The sequence below is a fragment of the Colossoma macropomum genome, unplaced genomic scaffold (genome assembly GCF_904425465.1).
Source record: "Colossoma macropomum unplaced genomic scaffold, Colossoma_macropomum, whole genome shotgun sequence".
NCBI lineage: Eukaryota > Metazoa > Chordata > Actinopteri > Characiformes > Serrasalmidae > Colossoma > Colossoma macropomum.
This window is the reverse complement of record NW_023494796.1, coordinates 14,585,247-14,602,100: the sequence shown is the minus strand read 5'-3', so window position 1 is coordinate 14,602,100 and position 16,854 is coordinate 14,585,247. Positions and strand designations below refer to the sequence as shown.

Sequence of the window (16,854 nt, the reverse complement as noted above, 5' to 3'; positions counted from 1 at the left end):
TAAAGGCCTTTACACACTGAACATAGTTTATTTGCACAATTTATTCGAGACAACAGTAGCGCACGTATAAGTGGTGATATCTTGCACACTAAGACAATCCTTTCCCCACCATCACGTAAAATGAAAAGGATAGTAACATTATAGGCCAAAGCAGTCTTGTTACAAAATGAACCAATCATGCAGCCAAACACGGGCCAGGAGTGGATAACTTCCACATGTGCAGAGTTTGCTGGAAGCAGTCCTGGGTCCATAAAGTAGCTCTAGCGTGAAAACGCCCCTATACATATACCCCATGATTTGACCTTGGGCCTTGTGAAGTCTTTGTGTTCCTTACTTGAGTGCTGAGCTGTGTTTCTTTGGATTGTTTCACTGTGTTTGACTTGCTTTGTTTAACCTTCGCTGTTTTTTGTTAAGTGGATCTACTTTGTCACTATGAGTATTAGATTTGCCCTAATAAAGCTACTCTGTCCATGCACCTTTGCTATCAACCCCAGTCACAAATGGTTAAGGTTTCATTTAGGTAAAGCCTAAATTAAAATGGATGGTATTATATACTGAGCTTCTATGCCAGTTGTAGAGATTCTAAAATTGTGATCTTTGAAGTACATATATATTCACTTACCCTGTTTCAAAAACATTTGGAATCCATCGCTTTCCTTCTGTAACTGGTCTCTCTCTTTAGTCAAGGTGGTGTAATTGTTCTGTAACTGGTCTCTCGCTATAGTCAGGTTGGTGTAATGGGTCTGTAACTGATCTCTCGCTATAGTCAGGTTGGTGTAATGGGTCTGTATCTGGTCTCTCTCTATAGTCAGGTTGGTGTAATGGGTTTGTAACTGGTCTCTCTCTTTAGTGAGGTTGATGTAACTGTTCTGTAACTGGTCTCTCTCTTTAGTCACGTTGGTGTAACTGGTCTGTAACTGGTCTCTCTCTATAGTCAGGTTGGTGTAATGGGTTTGTAACTGGTCTCTCTCTTTAGTGAGGTTGATGTAACTGTTCTGTAACTGGTCTCTCTCTTTAGTCACGTTGGTGTAACTGGTCTGTAACTGGTCTCTCTCTATAGTCAGGTTGGTGTAACTCGTCTGTAACTGGTCTCTCTCTATAGTCAGGTTGGTGTAACTCGTCTGTAACTGGTCTCTCTCTATAGTCAGGTTGGTGTAACTCGTCTGTAGCCGGTCTCTCTCTGTAGTCAAGTTGATGAACTTGACCCACAGCACTGTGATGGCAGTCAGCAGGAGAACACACAGCAGCCCCAGACACACTGCAGCCAGTCTGCTGCATCTGCTCTCTGCAGTGTCTCCACCTAGTGGGACATGAATACAGAAGCATGTGTGCTTTAGTTCATGGGTGTTTTGACACCATTTCAGCATTTCAAGTGGATTCAGACTGCAGAGAACAGCTAAACAAACACTAGACCAGCACTTCTTTTTCAGCAAGGCAGTTCTGTACATTCATTGGGTACCTGCTAGCAGGAAGACTGGAGACACTGTTGACACTGACTGGAAAGCTCACCTGTTATACTGTTGTTTTAAGGATGGAATATTCCAGTCATTTCATGTTTTGATTAGCTCAGTGTTTTACACTGAGACCAAAATACAGACATGTTATTCACAGCAATGTTTAATGCGGCTTCATTTAGTTAACACCGCTAGAATAATTCACCTGCTGTGTTAGCAGATCTGTTATATAGGAGGAGCTCACTGGATGGAAAATGAATAGAAAACCTTGCAAAGCTCAACTCAGCATTTGGAGATCTGCACAAGCGCAGCAGCCAGAACAACCTGAAAAAAACATGTTTTGTGTCAAACGCGTCAAACTATTTATGCTGTTATTTGTCTTAATTAACCAGTTATCTCAAATATGTTTTTGAAACGTTAATGAGGTTTTTACTTTTGGATTTTTGGTCTCTCCCCCATTAAAAGAGATAGGAGCCTGGTTTTGCACAAATGCCAGACCGCTCAGACAGCACTGCATTAAAAGTCATGTTTCTGTGATGGACATCACCACATGAGCTCAGAAATACTTTGACCTTTGTCAATAAACATTGTTCATCGCTGCATCCACAAATGCACATTAAGAAGCATGCATGCACAGCCAGGCCTGGACTGGCCGTTGGGAGAATCGGGAGATTTCCCGGTGGCCTGGCCTGACAGCTGGCCTGGATGGCCTGGCTAGATGATGTTGCAACATATGATGACCTAAATAACACACTACAGCTTATGAACACACACTGTCTCTGTTTTGCAAATCACGTCTTTCCGCCGTGACGTAGCGTGTAAACACACTCATTACACGCTCGCGAGTTTGTGCTTATTGCATCTCACCAAGAAATGGAGGTGGCGCGGAGAGGGGAAGGATAAAAAAAGAAAAGCACTTGAAGAAGAAGCTGCTAAGTGTTCAAAAATAACTGATTTGTTCAGCAAGTGAGCGACAGGTCAGCCATGTTAAGAACTATTTCGCTACGTTAATTTAGGTTTGCTTTGGTTCAGAGCTGCCGGAACCATTGTGGCGAGTGGAATTTGACCCACCGCTTGTCAAAGTCCTGTGGAGACACCCCGCTGCTTTCTGAGTTCAGGACGGAACATAAAAACCTCTGCTTTCCCCAAACTGCATGAAGCGCTGAAAAGGCAGAGTAAAACTGAACAGCAGAGCCAATCAGAATCTCCATTTCAGCTGGGACATGCTTTCAGACCTGCCTTTGATGGTGCAGAACTTTTTCTTTAGTTCGGTTTTGACATACGACTCCACCCGAATTCAGGCAGCACCAAACAGCTGAACCGCACTAATTCAGGAGATAATTCAACACCAGAGGACGTTTTTGCTGTACTGTCTGCACAGCCTGCTGCTTTAACATTTCACTCTTTACAAACGCTCATATCGTTTCTGCACTGTGAGCTGCTGTAAATAAAATGTTAATGTGTGTCAGAGTTTGGCACATGGACCATAGAGCAAATTTTTGGCTAAGCGTGAGTCATCTGATCAGTTACATTTAAACTGGTATTCAAAAAGATGATCAGCGTCTCTCATGTTTCTGTTTTCATGGTGGTGAATGTGAAAGTAACAGAGCGCTTACATCCCTGCCGTCTTTAGAAAATGAACTGAGTATGAAAACAGCCTGATGTTCTTCAGAGATGTTAGCTAACAAATTCTGCTATCTGAGCAGCATCAAAACAAACACCGACACTGTTAATGATCAGGATCAGAGGTGGGTAGAGGATAATTAAAGAGTGTGGGCGCTAGACTGGCCTGCTATCTCATGGTCTTAATGAGTGCTCTTTGAATCAATTCAGAAAAGCACAGGTGTGAAATGATGTGTTACTCCTAGTGACTCATACTGACTGGAGGTAACATTAGCATTACTAGCTCAGTGCACATTCTGTGAATATTAATGAGGTCATAAGTGATCAGTGATCTCACCAGTGCCTTCTTGAGTCTTACCAATGTACTTGACAGTTGATGTTACATCAGCTGACTTCATTATGCAGCAAAAAACTGCAAAACTTTCCAGTACCTGTGTTGTGAATTTCTGGTTTCCTCTTGCTGTTGGTGTCGTCCATCTCTGTGTTGAGGTCATGGCGTCTAACAGTGTCTGCACTCTCATAAATATCCACCACCAGCTCGGCTCGCTGTCCTCTGTTCAGATCTTCAATGCTGATCACATCATCATAAATGTTCTGAGACATTTCTAATCTATAAAAGACTCACTAAAAGGCTGAATTACTGTGTCTCTGCCTGAAAACACTACTAATCATCTGCACTTCATATGCACATTCCTATTATTAGTGCTCGTCCGCTGTCAGTTCAGGAAATGATGCGGCTCCAGTAGCTTAAGTGTGAAAAGAGCAGAGTGCAGACCTCATGTGCTCTCTGACATGTTGTTGCTGTCCCCTGAAAGCACTTAAATTGTGTAAAAAGGTTTGTATATGTAGTTCATAATGCCTTCACTCTACTGTTACAAGACTTTTAATGCCTTATTTTTGGCCCACTTATAGGTGAATTCATCCGACACTAAGAGCAAATGTTAGAAGCAAAATATAGGCTGCTGTGGGATGTTATGTTGTTCTCAGGGCTCATCTAACTGATCTCTGTCTATAATCACTTTATTATAATTGGTCTGTAACCAGTCTCTCTCTATAATCGTATAATTGTAACTCATCTAGAATTGCTTTTTCTTTCCATGATCATTAGATTAGATTAAGTGACCCTTATTAGTCCCACAATGGGAAAATTTCCCATTTACCTCCGCAATCTAACCCATCTGTGCAGTGAAACACCACATACTAGTGAAGACACACACTAGGGGGCAGTGAGTGCACTTACCCGGCGCGGTGGGCAGCCCGATTCGCAGTGCCTGGGGAGCAGCTCAGGGGATCGAACCGGCGACCATCTGGTCGCAAGGCTGATTCCCTAACCTCCAGCCCACGACTGCCACAATCATGCCATTATAACTGGTCTATAATTGATCTCTATCTATAATTGTATCATTACTGATAGATACATTCATATTCTATGATCATGTCATCATAATGGATCAGTAACTGTTCTCTCATGTCATTGTAATTGGTCAGTAAGGGTTCTCTCTCTACAATCAAGCCATTGTAATTGGTCAGTAATTGGTCTCTCTCTCTTTCTGATTATATTATTGTAACTGGTATTTAATTTATTTCTCACTATAGTCATATTGTAACTCATCTGTAATTGGTCTCTCTACACCATCATATCATTGTAACTGGTCTGTAACTTTTTCCTAGGTATGATCACGTTGTAATGGTGGCAGTCGGAAACAGACGTTTGCAGTAGAGGCTTGGATTAAGGTCTTTAATAAGAAAGGGGCTGTCCAAAATCACAGTCGTAAATCCAAAGCAGAAAAAAGAAAACTAGAGCACCAAAACAGAACAAAAGGGAACGGCCAAAATCAAAGTCGTAAACCGAAAACAGGTCATACACGGGTAACCGCCGTTGTTTCGGTGTGCTTCAAGGCCACGACCATTGTCCCTGTGCCGAACATATCTCCAGTGTCTTGCCTCAATGGCGTCCCGTTGCACCCACACCCATCATCATTAAGTGCTTCGAGTGGCTCATAATGAGGCACATCAAGACCCAGCTGCCTCCTTCACTGGACCCTTAGCAGTTTGCATATCGCTCCAGCCGTTCTACAGATGACGCCATAGCCACCACTCTTCATCTGGCCCTCACTCATTTTGAAAAAAAGGACACTTATGTTAGAATGCTGTTCATAGACTAATTCCTGGACTTTCTTACTGAGAGACCTCAGTCGGGATTGGGAGCAGCATCTCTAGGCTGTGGGCAGTGGGCGGTGTGCTCAGTCCATTGCTGTTCACTTTGCTCACAGTTCCAACCACATTGTTGATTTCAGGAGAGCACAGAGTGACCATTTGGAACATGATGGAACATTTTATTTCCATCAACAACTCCCCCTGTGGAGTTCCTTGGTGTTCACCTTGCGGAGACCCTTACCTGGACCCTGAACACCAGCTTCATAACCAAGAAAGCTCAGCAGCATCTCTATTTCCTGCCGTAGTTAAGGAAAGCTCATCTCCCATCCGCCATCCTTACCACCTTCTACAGAGCCACTATAGAGAGCGCCTGCATTACTGCCTGGTTTGGGAATTGCACTGCCTCCGACCACAAGACCCTCCAGCGAATAGTGAGGACAGCTGAAAAGATCATCGGGGTCTCTTATCCCTCCATCACAGACGTTTACACCACATGCTGCATTCGAAAAGCCACTAGCATTGTGACTGACCCCACACACCCCTCACATGAGCTGTTCTCTCTTCTGCCATCTGGAAGAAGGTACCACAGCATTCAGGCCCTCACAGCCAGAATGTGCAGCAGTTTCTTTCCACAAGCCATCAGATTCCTCAACTCCCACAAACTGAATTAAAGGACACCCACACACATATGCACACATATACACAACAATATGGGACTAACTCACTCCTAACTTCTTGCAGTTCCAAATTATGTCTGGATTTAAATAGAATTATTGCATTTCACTGAAATACTTCATTTGATATAACTGTAGATCTGACTACTTGCATTTTGCACATTATTTCCACAACAATATCTGACTTTCATTTTTGCACATTTTACTTTACCTTAACAGTGTTAGCTGCTAGAAATACTGTATCAACCAAATACTGTATTCCATTGCTGTTCTGGTTGCTACCTTAGTGACTGCTATGCTCATATATGCTAGGCTATCTGCTAATCTGCTAATATGTCATAGTATGTTACATCCTCCTTTGCACAGCTCCACATACTCTCAGTACTGTGTACTGCCTGTGTTCTGTTTTGTGTTTATTGTACATTTTTCATATTTATTTATTGTACTGTATTGTCTGCATTGTGTATATTGTATTGTCTTACACGTGTGTTCCTGTGTTGCACCATGGTCCTGGAGGAATGTTGTTTTGTTTCACTGTGTACTTGTATATAGCTGAAATGACAATAAAGCCTGACATGACTTGACTTGAAGCAATCAGATACACAAGAGAATCGCTCAGTACGCACATGGGTGACGATACTTCACAGTTGTCCTAGCCTAAAGCCCAGGCTTATATACTAAACTAAATGACAAGGTAATATGGAACAGGTGTGAGTGTATACATGTGAGAGTCCTTAGTCAAGTAAGAGTCCGTAGTTATGTGGTGCAGCAAGGAGTTCTGGGAATTGGAGTCCTGGGCTGCCCCATTGGCAGAAGTTCCAACCAGGCCGGAGGGAGGCGTGACAGTACCCTAACTCGAACCCCCGCCATCTATTTTCAACCAGCTTTTTGCTAAGCTTTTCAAAACCCCAGTAAGCATTGTAGTACTTTCCTCTGAACTCTAACTCATTCTTACATTTCTTTGAAAGTAAAATATTTAAAATCAAAATCTCTTTTATGGTATCCTCCCCTAAAACCTTCTTTTGCTCTCCTTTGAACGCCCAGCCTCTAGACTCACCCTGCTTCTCTGCAGTAACCCTGTTACTGAGTCTCTTGTTAGTGAAATCATTACTAATTCTGAATGTACAACCTGCTTCCTCGACCCCCTCCCCACACCACTAGTCAAAGCCTGTATGTCTACTCTGGTCCCCATCTCACTTTTATCATCAACTGGTCATTATCTTCTGACCATGTTCCCTCGGTGTACAAAATTGCGGCAGTTACTCCAGTCCTTAAAAAACTTATCTAACTAATCTAACTTTAATAACTTTCGTCCCATCTCAAATCTTCTGTTCTAATCGAAAGTCCTTGCGCATGTTGTTACAGATCAAACATTATTTGGAAACGAATAATCTTCTAGATCCCTTCCAGTCTGGTTTTCAGCCACATCATAGCACTGAAACAGCTCTGGTTAAGGTTGTTAATTATCTGCTGGTGACCGCTGATGCTGGTGCTATTAGCATTCTCATGCTACTCGATTTAAGCGCTGCATTCGACGCGGTTAACCAATCCTCCTCTCTAGACTGAGTGAGTGAGTGAGCTGGGTATTGTAGGCTCTACTCTTGACTGGTTTACTTCCTATCTAACAGAACATAAACAATATGTTACTCTGTCTGGGCATCATTCCTCCACTTCCACTGTCACTCAAGAGGTCTCGCAAGTTGGCTTATTATTATTCATTATTTACATGCTCCCTCTTGGCAAGATTTCATTGCTATGAGGATGACACTCACCCCTCTTGGCAGTTTGGGATTGTGTCTCTCAGAAATTAGGAACTGGGTGAAACACAACTCTCTAATGCTAAACAGTGATAAGGCTGGACTCATTCTCATTGGTTCTAAATCTGCTCTTAACAAAACTGGCCCCCTCACTCTCTCAATTGATGATGTTGGTTTGTCCCCCTCCTCTGTGGTCCATAATCTGAGTGTCATCCTTGACTCCTCACTTAAACTCAACTCTCATGTCAGCTCCCTTGTTAAAACCTGCTTCTTCCACTTACACAATATAGCAAAAATCAGACCATCTCTTTCCCAGTCAGCTGCTGAAACTCATTCATGCTTTCATTTCTAGCCATTTAGGTTATTGCAGTTCACTTCTTATTGCAGGCATCAGCTCCTTATCACTTCATAAACTCCAGACAGTTCAAAACTCTGCTGCTCGTCTCCTCACTTACACCCGGTCACATCACCATATAACGCCTGTAATGTGGTAATGTGGTAATGCCTACGCTCTGTTTAAGACGGCTTATTAGGCAGGCAGGTGTTAGTAACATTTACTCTTACAAGTGTTTTGATGATTTCATCATCAATCTCCCAATAAATGGAGGAAATTCGCACTGAGGGAGGAAAAACAGGCTTGGGCTCTGAAGGACTCTCTCCTTTCAGGTCAGCAGCACCCCCCAACCAGTGACGCCACTCCTCTAAGGCATTTCAATGCAAGGGGTTTGCGATCTCCAATGCCGTAATTTTTTGGAATAAAAGGCAATTGGGTGAAATTTTTCACGGTCACCACTACGCTGAGATAGAACTGCACCTACACCAGTTTCAGAAGCATCCATCTCTACCACAAATGGTTTGGATGGGTCAAGATGTTTAAGGATGGGAGCTGAGATGAAAGTGGATTTTAGAGCTTGGAAGGCTTTCTCTGCTGCCGGAAACCAAGTTAACGTTTTAGATGCTACCTTAAGGAGAGTGTATGGAGAGTGTCAATGTAAGAGATCCAAATCTCCCTATCGTGTCACGGAGGACATAGTTTATGAATGACTGGAAAACAAAGGCTTTGTTAGAGAGCCCGAAAGGCATGACTGAGTACTCATAGTGTCCCCTGGTGGTGATGAATGCCGTTTTGCACTCGTCACCCTCCTTAATACGGATTAAATTGTAGGCACTACAAAAATCCAATGTAGTGAAAAACAAAGTTTCCACAAAGTTGTTCAAGGGCTACAGGGATAAGTGGCAAGAGATAGGCGAATTTCTTTGTGATGTCTTTCAGAGTATGATAGTCTATAAGGTTCTAAGACCCCCATACCTCTTTTTAATTACCTTACTTCAGCTTAAGTTCTTCATTAGATTGTCCTTTGTGAGGATGATCAAACACAGTTTTAAAGTCTTTCAGGAATTGTTCATAGGACAAACCTTGCAAACGAGAGCATCCTGAAGTGGCCCAGTCTAGGGCTTTCTCAGAGAGCCATGACACAATAAAGGAAATCTTAGCCTGGGCTGTACTAGTGGGAGAATTACTGAAATAAACAGAGGACTGCAACAAAAATCCTCTGCATTTATCAGGGAATCCATCAAACTTGCCTGGTTAACTTACAGGGAGTGAAAGAGTCAAACTCACTGACACTGTGTTGCTAGCAACAGAAACACAAGTAGTTGAAGAAGCAGTGAGGGATAGAGTGCGGTGTCGAGGATGAACAGCGATGTCGTTAACTCCAGCTAGGAGCTCGGAAAGCTGGGCCTGCTGCTCAGCTTGTTGTTGAGTCAGGTCACCAACTGACTGCGTGACATCAGCCAGTGCTTGTTGGTGATGGCCCAGGAGCTGACCTTGACTGTTCAGGACTTTCTGCACAGCCTCCATGTCTGCCGTATTCATGGTGGTGAGGTATCCTGTAACGGTGGCAGACGAAACCAGACGCTCACAGCAGAGGCTTGAATTAAGATCTTTAATGGGGTTGTCCAAAAAATCCAAAGCAGAAAGTCAAAAACCAGAGCCATAAACAGAACCAGAGTCATAAACAGAAAACGGGTCATACATGGGTAAGCAATCAGTTACACAACAGAAACGTTCAGTACGCACATGGGTGACGATACTTCGCAATTGTCCTAGCCTAAAGCTCGGACTTACACTAAACTAAATGACAAGGTAATATGGAACAGGTGTGAGTGCAAATCAGAAGTTCAGAGAGGAGGAGTGCTGATAGGTGGATCTGTGAGAGTCTGTAGTAATGTGAGAGTCTGTAGTCATGTGATGCAGCAAGGAATTCTGGGAATTGGAGTCCTGGGAATTGGAGTCCTCCATCCAGACCCAGAGGGAGCCATGACACGTCATTATATCTGGTCTGTATCTGATCTCCCTCTAAAATCATATCATTGTAACTGATCTGTAATTGCTTTCACTCTATAATCATATGATTGTAACATATCATTGCCCTTATAGAAAGAAAATATGAATTTTGAAGAAACAATAAGCGATGGTAACAAAAACAAAAATCAATACACCATGAATAAAAGGGTTTTGTCATTGTCTAAGTTTCTTTCATAATAGAACATGAGGGCTAGAGGGCTGTTAAGGCTATACTAGTCACTGTCCCATAGATTATTCAATGCAGTACCTGACAGGTGATTCGTGTGTTGCTGCATATTGAATAGAAAAATGATCATGGAGGATCATCACTACTCTTTACAAGCAGAAATATTGGGAAGTCTGCAGCAGGGACAATTAGGCCACATAAAACAAACACAAAAAAACAAAAGAAGAAAACTAAGAGACCAGCGTCGGCAAAGAACCAGGATAAACAATGGTGTGATGTTTTTAGCTGGAAAACCCTCATGAAGGACAGAGAACGTCAGAGTAATGTGGAAGTTGTGTGCTTTCAACTGAACATGTGAGCTAACCAATGAAATATATACAGTTTTATATCTTTGAGTGGTCAAGTACTTTATTTGTTGTCCAGCTTTGCTGACGTGACCAAAAAGTTACACTGTTTAATTTATAAAGTATAAATATGCGTTGAAGTATAGCAGTATTTTGGAGCTAGCATACATGCTAGTAGCATTCCTGCTAGAATATGTAACTAATGCTTTAAGCAATATAAAAATAGAAGTCATCCATACAAAGTTTCCATTCCTATAGGTTCTGCAAGTGATAGCAAACATAGATAATAATTTACATTTGAAGTCAGAAAGCTTCAAATAGACTTCAATCAAACGCTGCTTGATGTGTTTGGTAGCTGTTGTGTAACTTGAACAGAAAACTGTTACTGTCTAAAATGGTTATGACAACAACCAATCAATGGTCTGCACTATTTCTAGCTCCTCCCATATCTTCAAGCTCAGCACTTGCTAAACTGGCAAAAAGAGTAAAAAATTCAGTATAGGTATTCAGGTGTGGTGTGGTGTGATTTCTGAGGTACAGAAGTCCAGAGATGCCATGAGCTGTTGCTATCATTTTTTGGATTGTTTTCTTGAGATAACAAGATAAGTAACTTGTTATCTTAAAATAACAATCCAGAAAATTATAACTACCTCATGGCCTCTCTGGACTTCTGTACTTAAGAGTGGAAAAGAAGATTACAGATTTGTAATCATACTGTGCTGTATAGTCTCATGTTAGACTATCTGGACCCTTTTTACCTGAGTTTCTGAACTAAATTACCCATAATATTTTATCTAATGTCTTTTTATTCATACAGAAAACAACAAGCAAATCTCCCAATCATTATAATGTTTAATAGCTGGAGCCGATAAATAAATACAATGATGAATAGCAAGTATGCTATTCCATTATTTAAAACCGTTTGTTTTTCACTCTTAGTTCATTTTTTTCTCACAGATTCCAACTACAGGGTGACCACAGGGATAATCAGCCCAGGTTGATACATTTTCAGATTTAGCATGTGTAGAGCCAGTTACAGCACAGTCCTCATTTCCTCCATAATCATTGGGCTCCCCCTTCAACCAGAACCTGAAAGAGCAATAATGAATGTCTTCACCATTTCACATCTAGACCTTCACAGAACGGAGAATATGAATGATGAGCAGTGTTCAGTTCAGTGGTCTCTTACTCAGTGGTCAGTGTTGAGTTGTCCACCCATTTCCAGACCCCCTCTGTGTCACTGTCCGTCAGACCAATCCAACCTTCGGTATAGCCAAATTCTTTACTGATGAACTCCTGTGAATGTTAAGAAAAAAATATATAAGAAAATATAATTGACAGTGGTCTATTATCTCTCTCTCTCTCTCTCTCTCTCTCTCACCTGTTCTTCTCTGCTGTTTATGATCAGCAGGTCTGCTCCTTTACTTCTGCAGAACTTTCTGCTCTCATTCCAGCTCTTCTTCTCAGTAGAGATGTAGTAAAGACTGAAGTTGAAATATCTCCAGCCTTGTTCTTGTTCAGAGACAGACACAATGCTGAACTCAGTGTTATGAGTATTTCTGATAAACTCACTATTTGAATGATGAGGGAGCCAGGGGTAGCTTAGTTCCCATGAAATTGTTGTGATCTCCTCTGAAAACAACCAAATCTGAAGTTTGGGGAAGCTGAGTTATGTGGTCTCAGACAGCAAGCATATACCGGTCCACTGGCTTGATAAGGTCGGCACCCCGCTGACTGTTAGCCACTACTGGACTACAGATTATTGTCCTGCATACAAGCTCTAACTAGTTTTTAAATCTCCTCAAACAGATTTTAAATGCACACAGACTTTTAATTTAGAAAATAAGACAAACATTTCTAACATAAATATGCCTAATATAAAATGTTTTTATAGAAAATGTTGTTGCTGACATTGTGCTAGATTAAGATTTACTGAACTAGTAAATAAAATTTACTAAACTAATTTACAAAGTATAACTAAAGTAAGGAAAAATCTGTAAATTGGACCGTGAGTGGAAAATGAGCGATGATAAGCAGAATTTTGTCTATTACTCTGCTTAAACACTGGTGGACCGTCTGGAAAACACTGAGCAAAACACCAGTGGACCTCCAGCTTTGCCATTAGCGGGTCAACAGTGGCCCACTGTCCTCTTGCTATCAGGGGTTACTACGACAATTAGATGAAATCAAAATCTTAAACTGTTTCTGTTTTAGTCTTTTACAACAAGGCATCAGTTTCATGATTCCAAACCAAAGTTCAAATAAAGATGCTTTGAAGTTCTCTTGAGAGGAGCTAGTTTGTTTCTGTCCTGTGGTTTTATCTGTGTAAAGGCTTTTACACACCCAACGATTTTTTCCCCCTTATCGCTGGTGACCTGAACTATCTGACCAATAACAGTTGTCTCTGCTGTTGGCATGGCAACAACTTAGATGATGTATTAGCCCCATACCAGCAAAGAGGAACTTTTACACAAACTCTAAAAGGACCAGAAACTCCAAAAGCAGCTCAAACTTCACATTTTCACAATTCACATTTGTCCTGAATACTTGAGTCCACACTCAGGATGGATTCTGGGCTCATTTGGGGGAAGGGGCCCATTATCGCTGGCTTGCTTTCACACATAAGAATTCCATCCGAACTGTGGATCGATTAGGCAAGTGTCACTTTTGTGTGTGTAGGTTTGCAAAATAGTGGACATCAGCTTTATCCATTGGATACAAACACTCTAGTGGCAAAGAACAGCACTTTTTGTCCATAACAGTCCTTTCCCACCATCACAAATCATGAAAAGAGAGGTAACATGATAAGTCAATGCAGTCATGTTACAAAATGAACCAATCATGAAGCCCCACATGCAGCACCAGGAGTGGATAACTTCCATATGTGCAGAGTTCACTGTAAGCAGTCCTGGGTCTGGAAAGAGAGATAGTGTAAAAACGCCCCTCTACATACACCTCATCATCTGACCTCGGGCCTTGTGAAGTCTCTGTGTTCCTTACTTGAGTGCTGAGCTGTGGATTGTTTATTTGTGTTTGACTTGCTTTGTTTGCTGTTTTTCTAAATGGATCTGCTTTGTGACTATGGGTGTTGGATTTGCCCTAATAAAGCTACTCTGCACATGCAGCCTGCCTATCAACCCCAATCGGAGTCTTGAAGAGACCCCCAAAAGCCAGAGTAGAATTCCAACAATGGATAAACTACTTTTTGTTCATGATCATTGTTTGTCAGACTTCTGTTCTCCTGGTTTGATTCTTGTTCATATTTGTAGATGCAAAGCACCTCATTGAACTGACTTGTAACCAGATGTGGACAGAAACAAAGTTATTGTCATTTTGTAGTATTTTTGAATTGCATAACCGAGTTTCATGAGGAGAGTGAAATTTTACTCATTTAAAGCACAAGATGAGACCACATTGCTAATTAAACCTGTCAAAAAACAGGAACAGGCACGTCTGCACCAAGATGTAGCTGGATTTTGCTTACTGCAGCATTGTGAATGTGCGCCAAAGCCTGAATATCATCACTGTCGCACAAAAACCTTGTATCTCCATTTTTGTCATTTTCTACTTTTTTGCATACTTTTAAAAATCCTGTTTACATTGTGTTAAAATTTTAGTTGCACTATGGGGGCCAGGGGTTGGTTAAGGGTTGGCCTTAGCTCCCCTATCCCCCTTAATGGGCCATTGTGTCACTGTGCATTCTTTTTTTTTTGTGAATAAAGAAGTAGATAAACAGTTTGCCTAACATCTTCATACATAATCAAGCATAAATAAAAATTGATGTCGTCACATACTGAGCTTTTACGCCAGTTGTAGAGATTCTAAAATTGTGATCTTTGAAGTACATAGACATTCACTTACCCTGTTTCAAAAACATTTGGAATCCATCTCTTTCCTTCTGTAGCTGGTCTCTCTCTTTAGTCATGTTGGTGTAATTGGTCTGTAACTGGTCTCTCTCTTTAGTCATGTTGGTGTAATTGGTCTGTAACTGGTCTCTCTCTATAGTCAGGTTGGTGTTATTGGTCTGTAACTGGTCTCGTTGTAGAATCAGGTTGGTGTAACTGGTATGTAACTGATCTCTCTCTTTAGTCAGGTTGGTGTAATTGGTCTGTAACTGGTCTCGTTCTAGAATCAGGTTGGTGTAACTGGTCTGTAACTGGTCTCTCTCTGTAGTCAGGTTGTTGAACTTGATCCACAGCACTGTGATGGCAGCCAGCAGGAGAACACACAGCAGCCCCAGACACACTGCAGCCAGTCTGCTGCATCTGCTCTCTGAAGTGTCTCCACCTAGTGGGAAATGGACACAGATGCATGTGTGCTTTAGTATATGTGAGTATTTACACTTGAACCATTTCAGCGTTTCAAGTATTCATGTTATCAGACATTATAAAGGAGGAGGTTGGAAAATAAATATGAAGCCTTGTGAAGCTCAACTTGGCGTTTGTTTAGTACTGCATCCACAATCCACATTAAGACTGTACTGTTCACAGCTAAAGTCATATGTTAACAACATCTGTTTATCAGGGACACCAATGCTTATTCCAACAAGACAACACCCAGAATATTCTGCACGTGTTACAACAGCATGGTGGCGTAATCAGAGAGTGCAGGAGCTACACTGGCCTACCTACAGTTCAAACCTCCCATTGAAAATGTGTGTCTTGTTAAGCTCAAAATACAACAATGTATGGTCAAACAGCTAAAGACTTGTGTAACAGAAGAATGGCAAAGAATTACACTTTAAAAACTGGATCAATTGGTGTCATCAGTCCCTAAATGTTTATTAAGCGGTGTTAAATAGAAAGGTGATGTAACACAGGGTCACGCCTCCCTCCGGCCTTGCCGAAACTACAGCCAAAGGGGCCGCCCAGCACTCCAATTCCCAGAACTCCTTGCTGCATTACATGACTCAGAACTCTCACCGATCCACCTATCAGCGCTTTTCATCTCCAGACTACAGATTACACACACACACACACCTGTTCCTTGTTTTCTCTGTTTGTTAGTTTAGTATATAAGCCTAGGCTTTAGTTTAGCTTATTTGTGAAGTATCGTCACTCCTATATCCATACCGTGCCTTTCTCCCGTGTTCCTTACTGCTTTCCTGTGTGTGACCCATTTTTCAGTTTATGACCCTGATTCTAGCTGTACCCTTTTGTTCTGTGTTGGTTTGGATGTTCTGCTTTTGTTATTCAACTGTGATTTTGGACAACCCCTTCAACATTAAAGATCAGGTACAGTGGTAAACATGCTCCTGTCCCAACTTTTTTGGAAGGTGTGGCAGGCATCACATACGGAATGAGCATTTATTTACAAAAAAAAAAAGTTCATAACGTAAAACCTAAAATAGTGTTTTTGTACTGTTTTCAATTTTATACAGATCAAATTTACTAATAGCTGCTTTCTGTTTTATTGATATTTCACATACTCCAAATCTTTTTGGAATTGGGATTGTATTCAACTCACCTGGCTACAGCTCATATTTACAGTCAGTGATGTATCTGTGGCTTCCTGAAAACCTAGTGTGAAGTTATTTTTATTGCTCCCGCCTAATGGAAATCAAAATGTGATTGTTTGATTCCTCTGTCACTTTGTAATTACATGGATGGTCAATGTCTCTTCAGCTCTCAAAGTCCTAACCAATAAGAGAATTGCATAGCTATATCTACACAGATACTGCAAATAAAACCTATTCCTGATTAGCCAGTCTTATGTTGGGTGTTTCAAGAATCTAACTGTGGTGTTTTCATCCAAAATTTAACAATGAAATACAACAGTAGTACTATAATACTAATACTTATAAAGGCCTAGAAGGCCCTGAGGCAGGGGTGCCCAATCCTGTTAACAAGTAACAGTAGCATCAATAGCTCAGTGCACACTACTGTGCAGTGCTTACAGTTGACTTCAATATTCAGAGAAAATTGCAAAACTTTCCAGTACCTGTGTTGTGAATTTCTGGTTTCCTCTTGCTGTTGGTGTCGTCCATCTCTGTGTCGGGGTCATGGCATCTAACAGTGTCTGCACTCTCATAGATAACCACCTCCACCTCGGCTCGCTGTCCTCTGTTCAGATCTTCAATGCTGATTACATCATCATAAATATTCTGATTCATCTCTAATCTGTAAAAGACTCACTAAAAGGCTGAATTACTGTCTCTCTGTCTGAAAACACTGATAATCATCTGCACTTCATATGCACATTCCTATTATTAGTGCTTGTCTGCTGTCAGTTCAGGAAATGACGCAGCTCCAGTAGCTTCTTCTGGTCAAAGTGTGAAAAGAGCAGAGTACAGACCTCATGTGCTCTCTTAC

General features: G+C 41.4%; 1 protein-coding gene across 1 annotated transcript; it reads right to left on the bottom strand.

Moving 5' to 3' along the window:
• Positions 1-815: 815 nt before the first annotated feature.
• Positions 816-16,735, bottom strand: LOC118816890 (centrosomal protein of 135 kDa-like; the record flags this gene model as incomplete). The annotated part of the gene is made up of 4 exons (XM_036583497.1): positions 16,484-16,735; positions 14,606-14,830; positions 9,082-9,099; positions 816-1,174 (listed from the first exon to the last, which is right to left on the bottom strand). Coding segments are annotated over exons 1-4 (774 nt in total), but the record flags the coding sequence as incomplete, so codon positions are not given.
• Between the last annotated feature and the right edge of the window lie 119 nt (positions 16,736-16,854).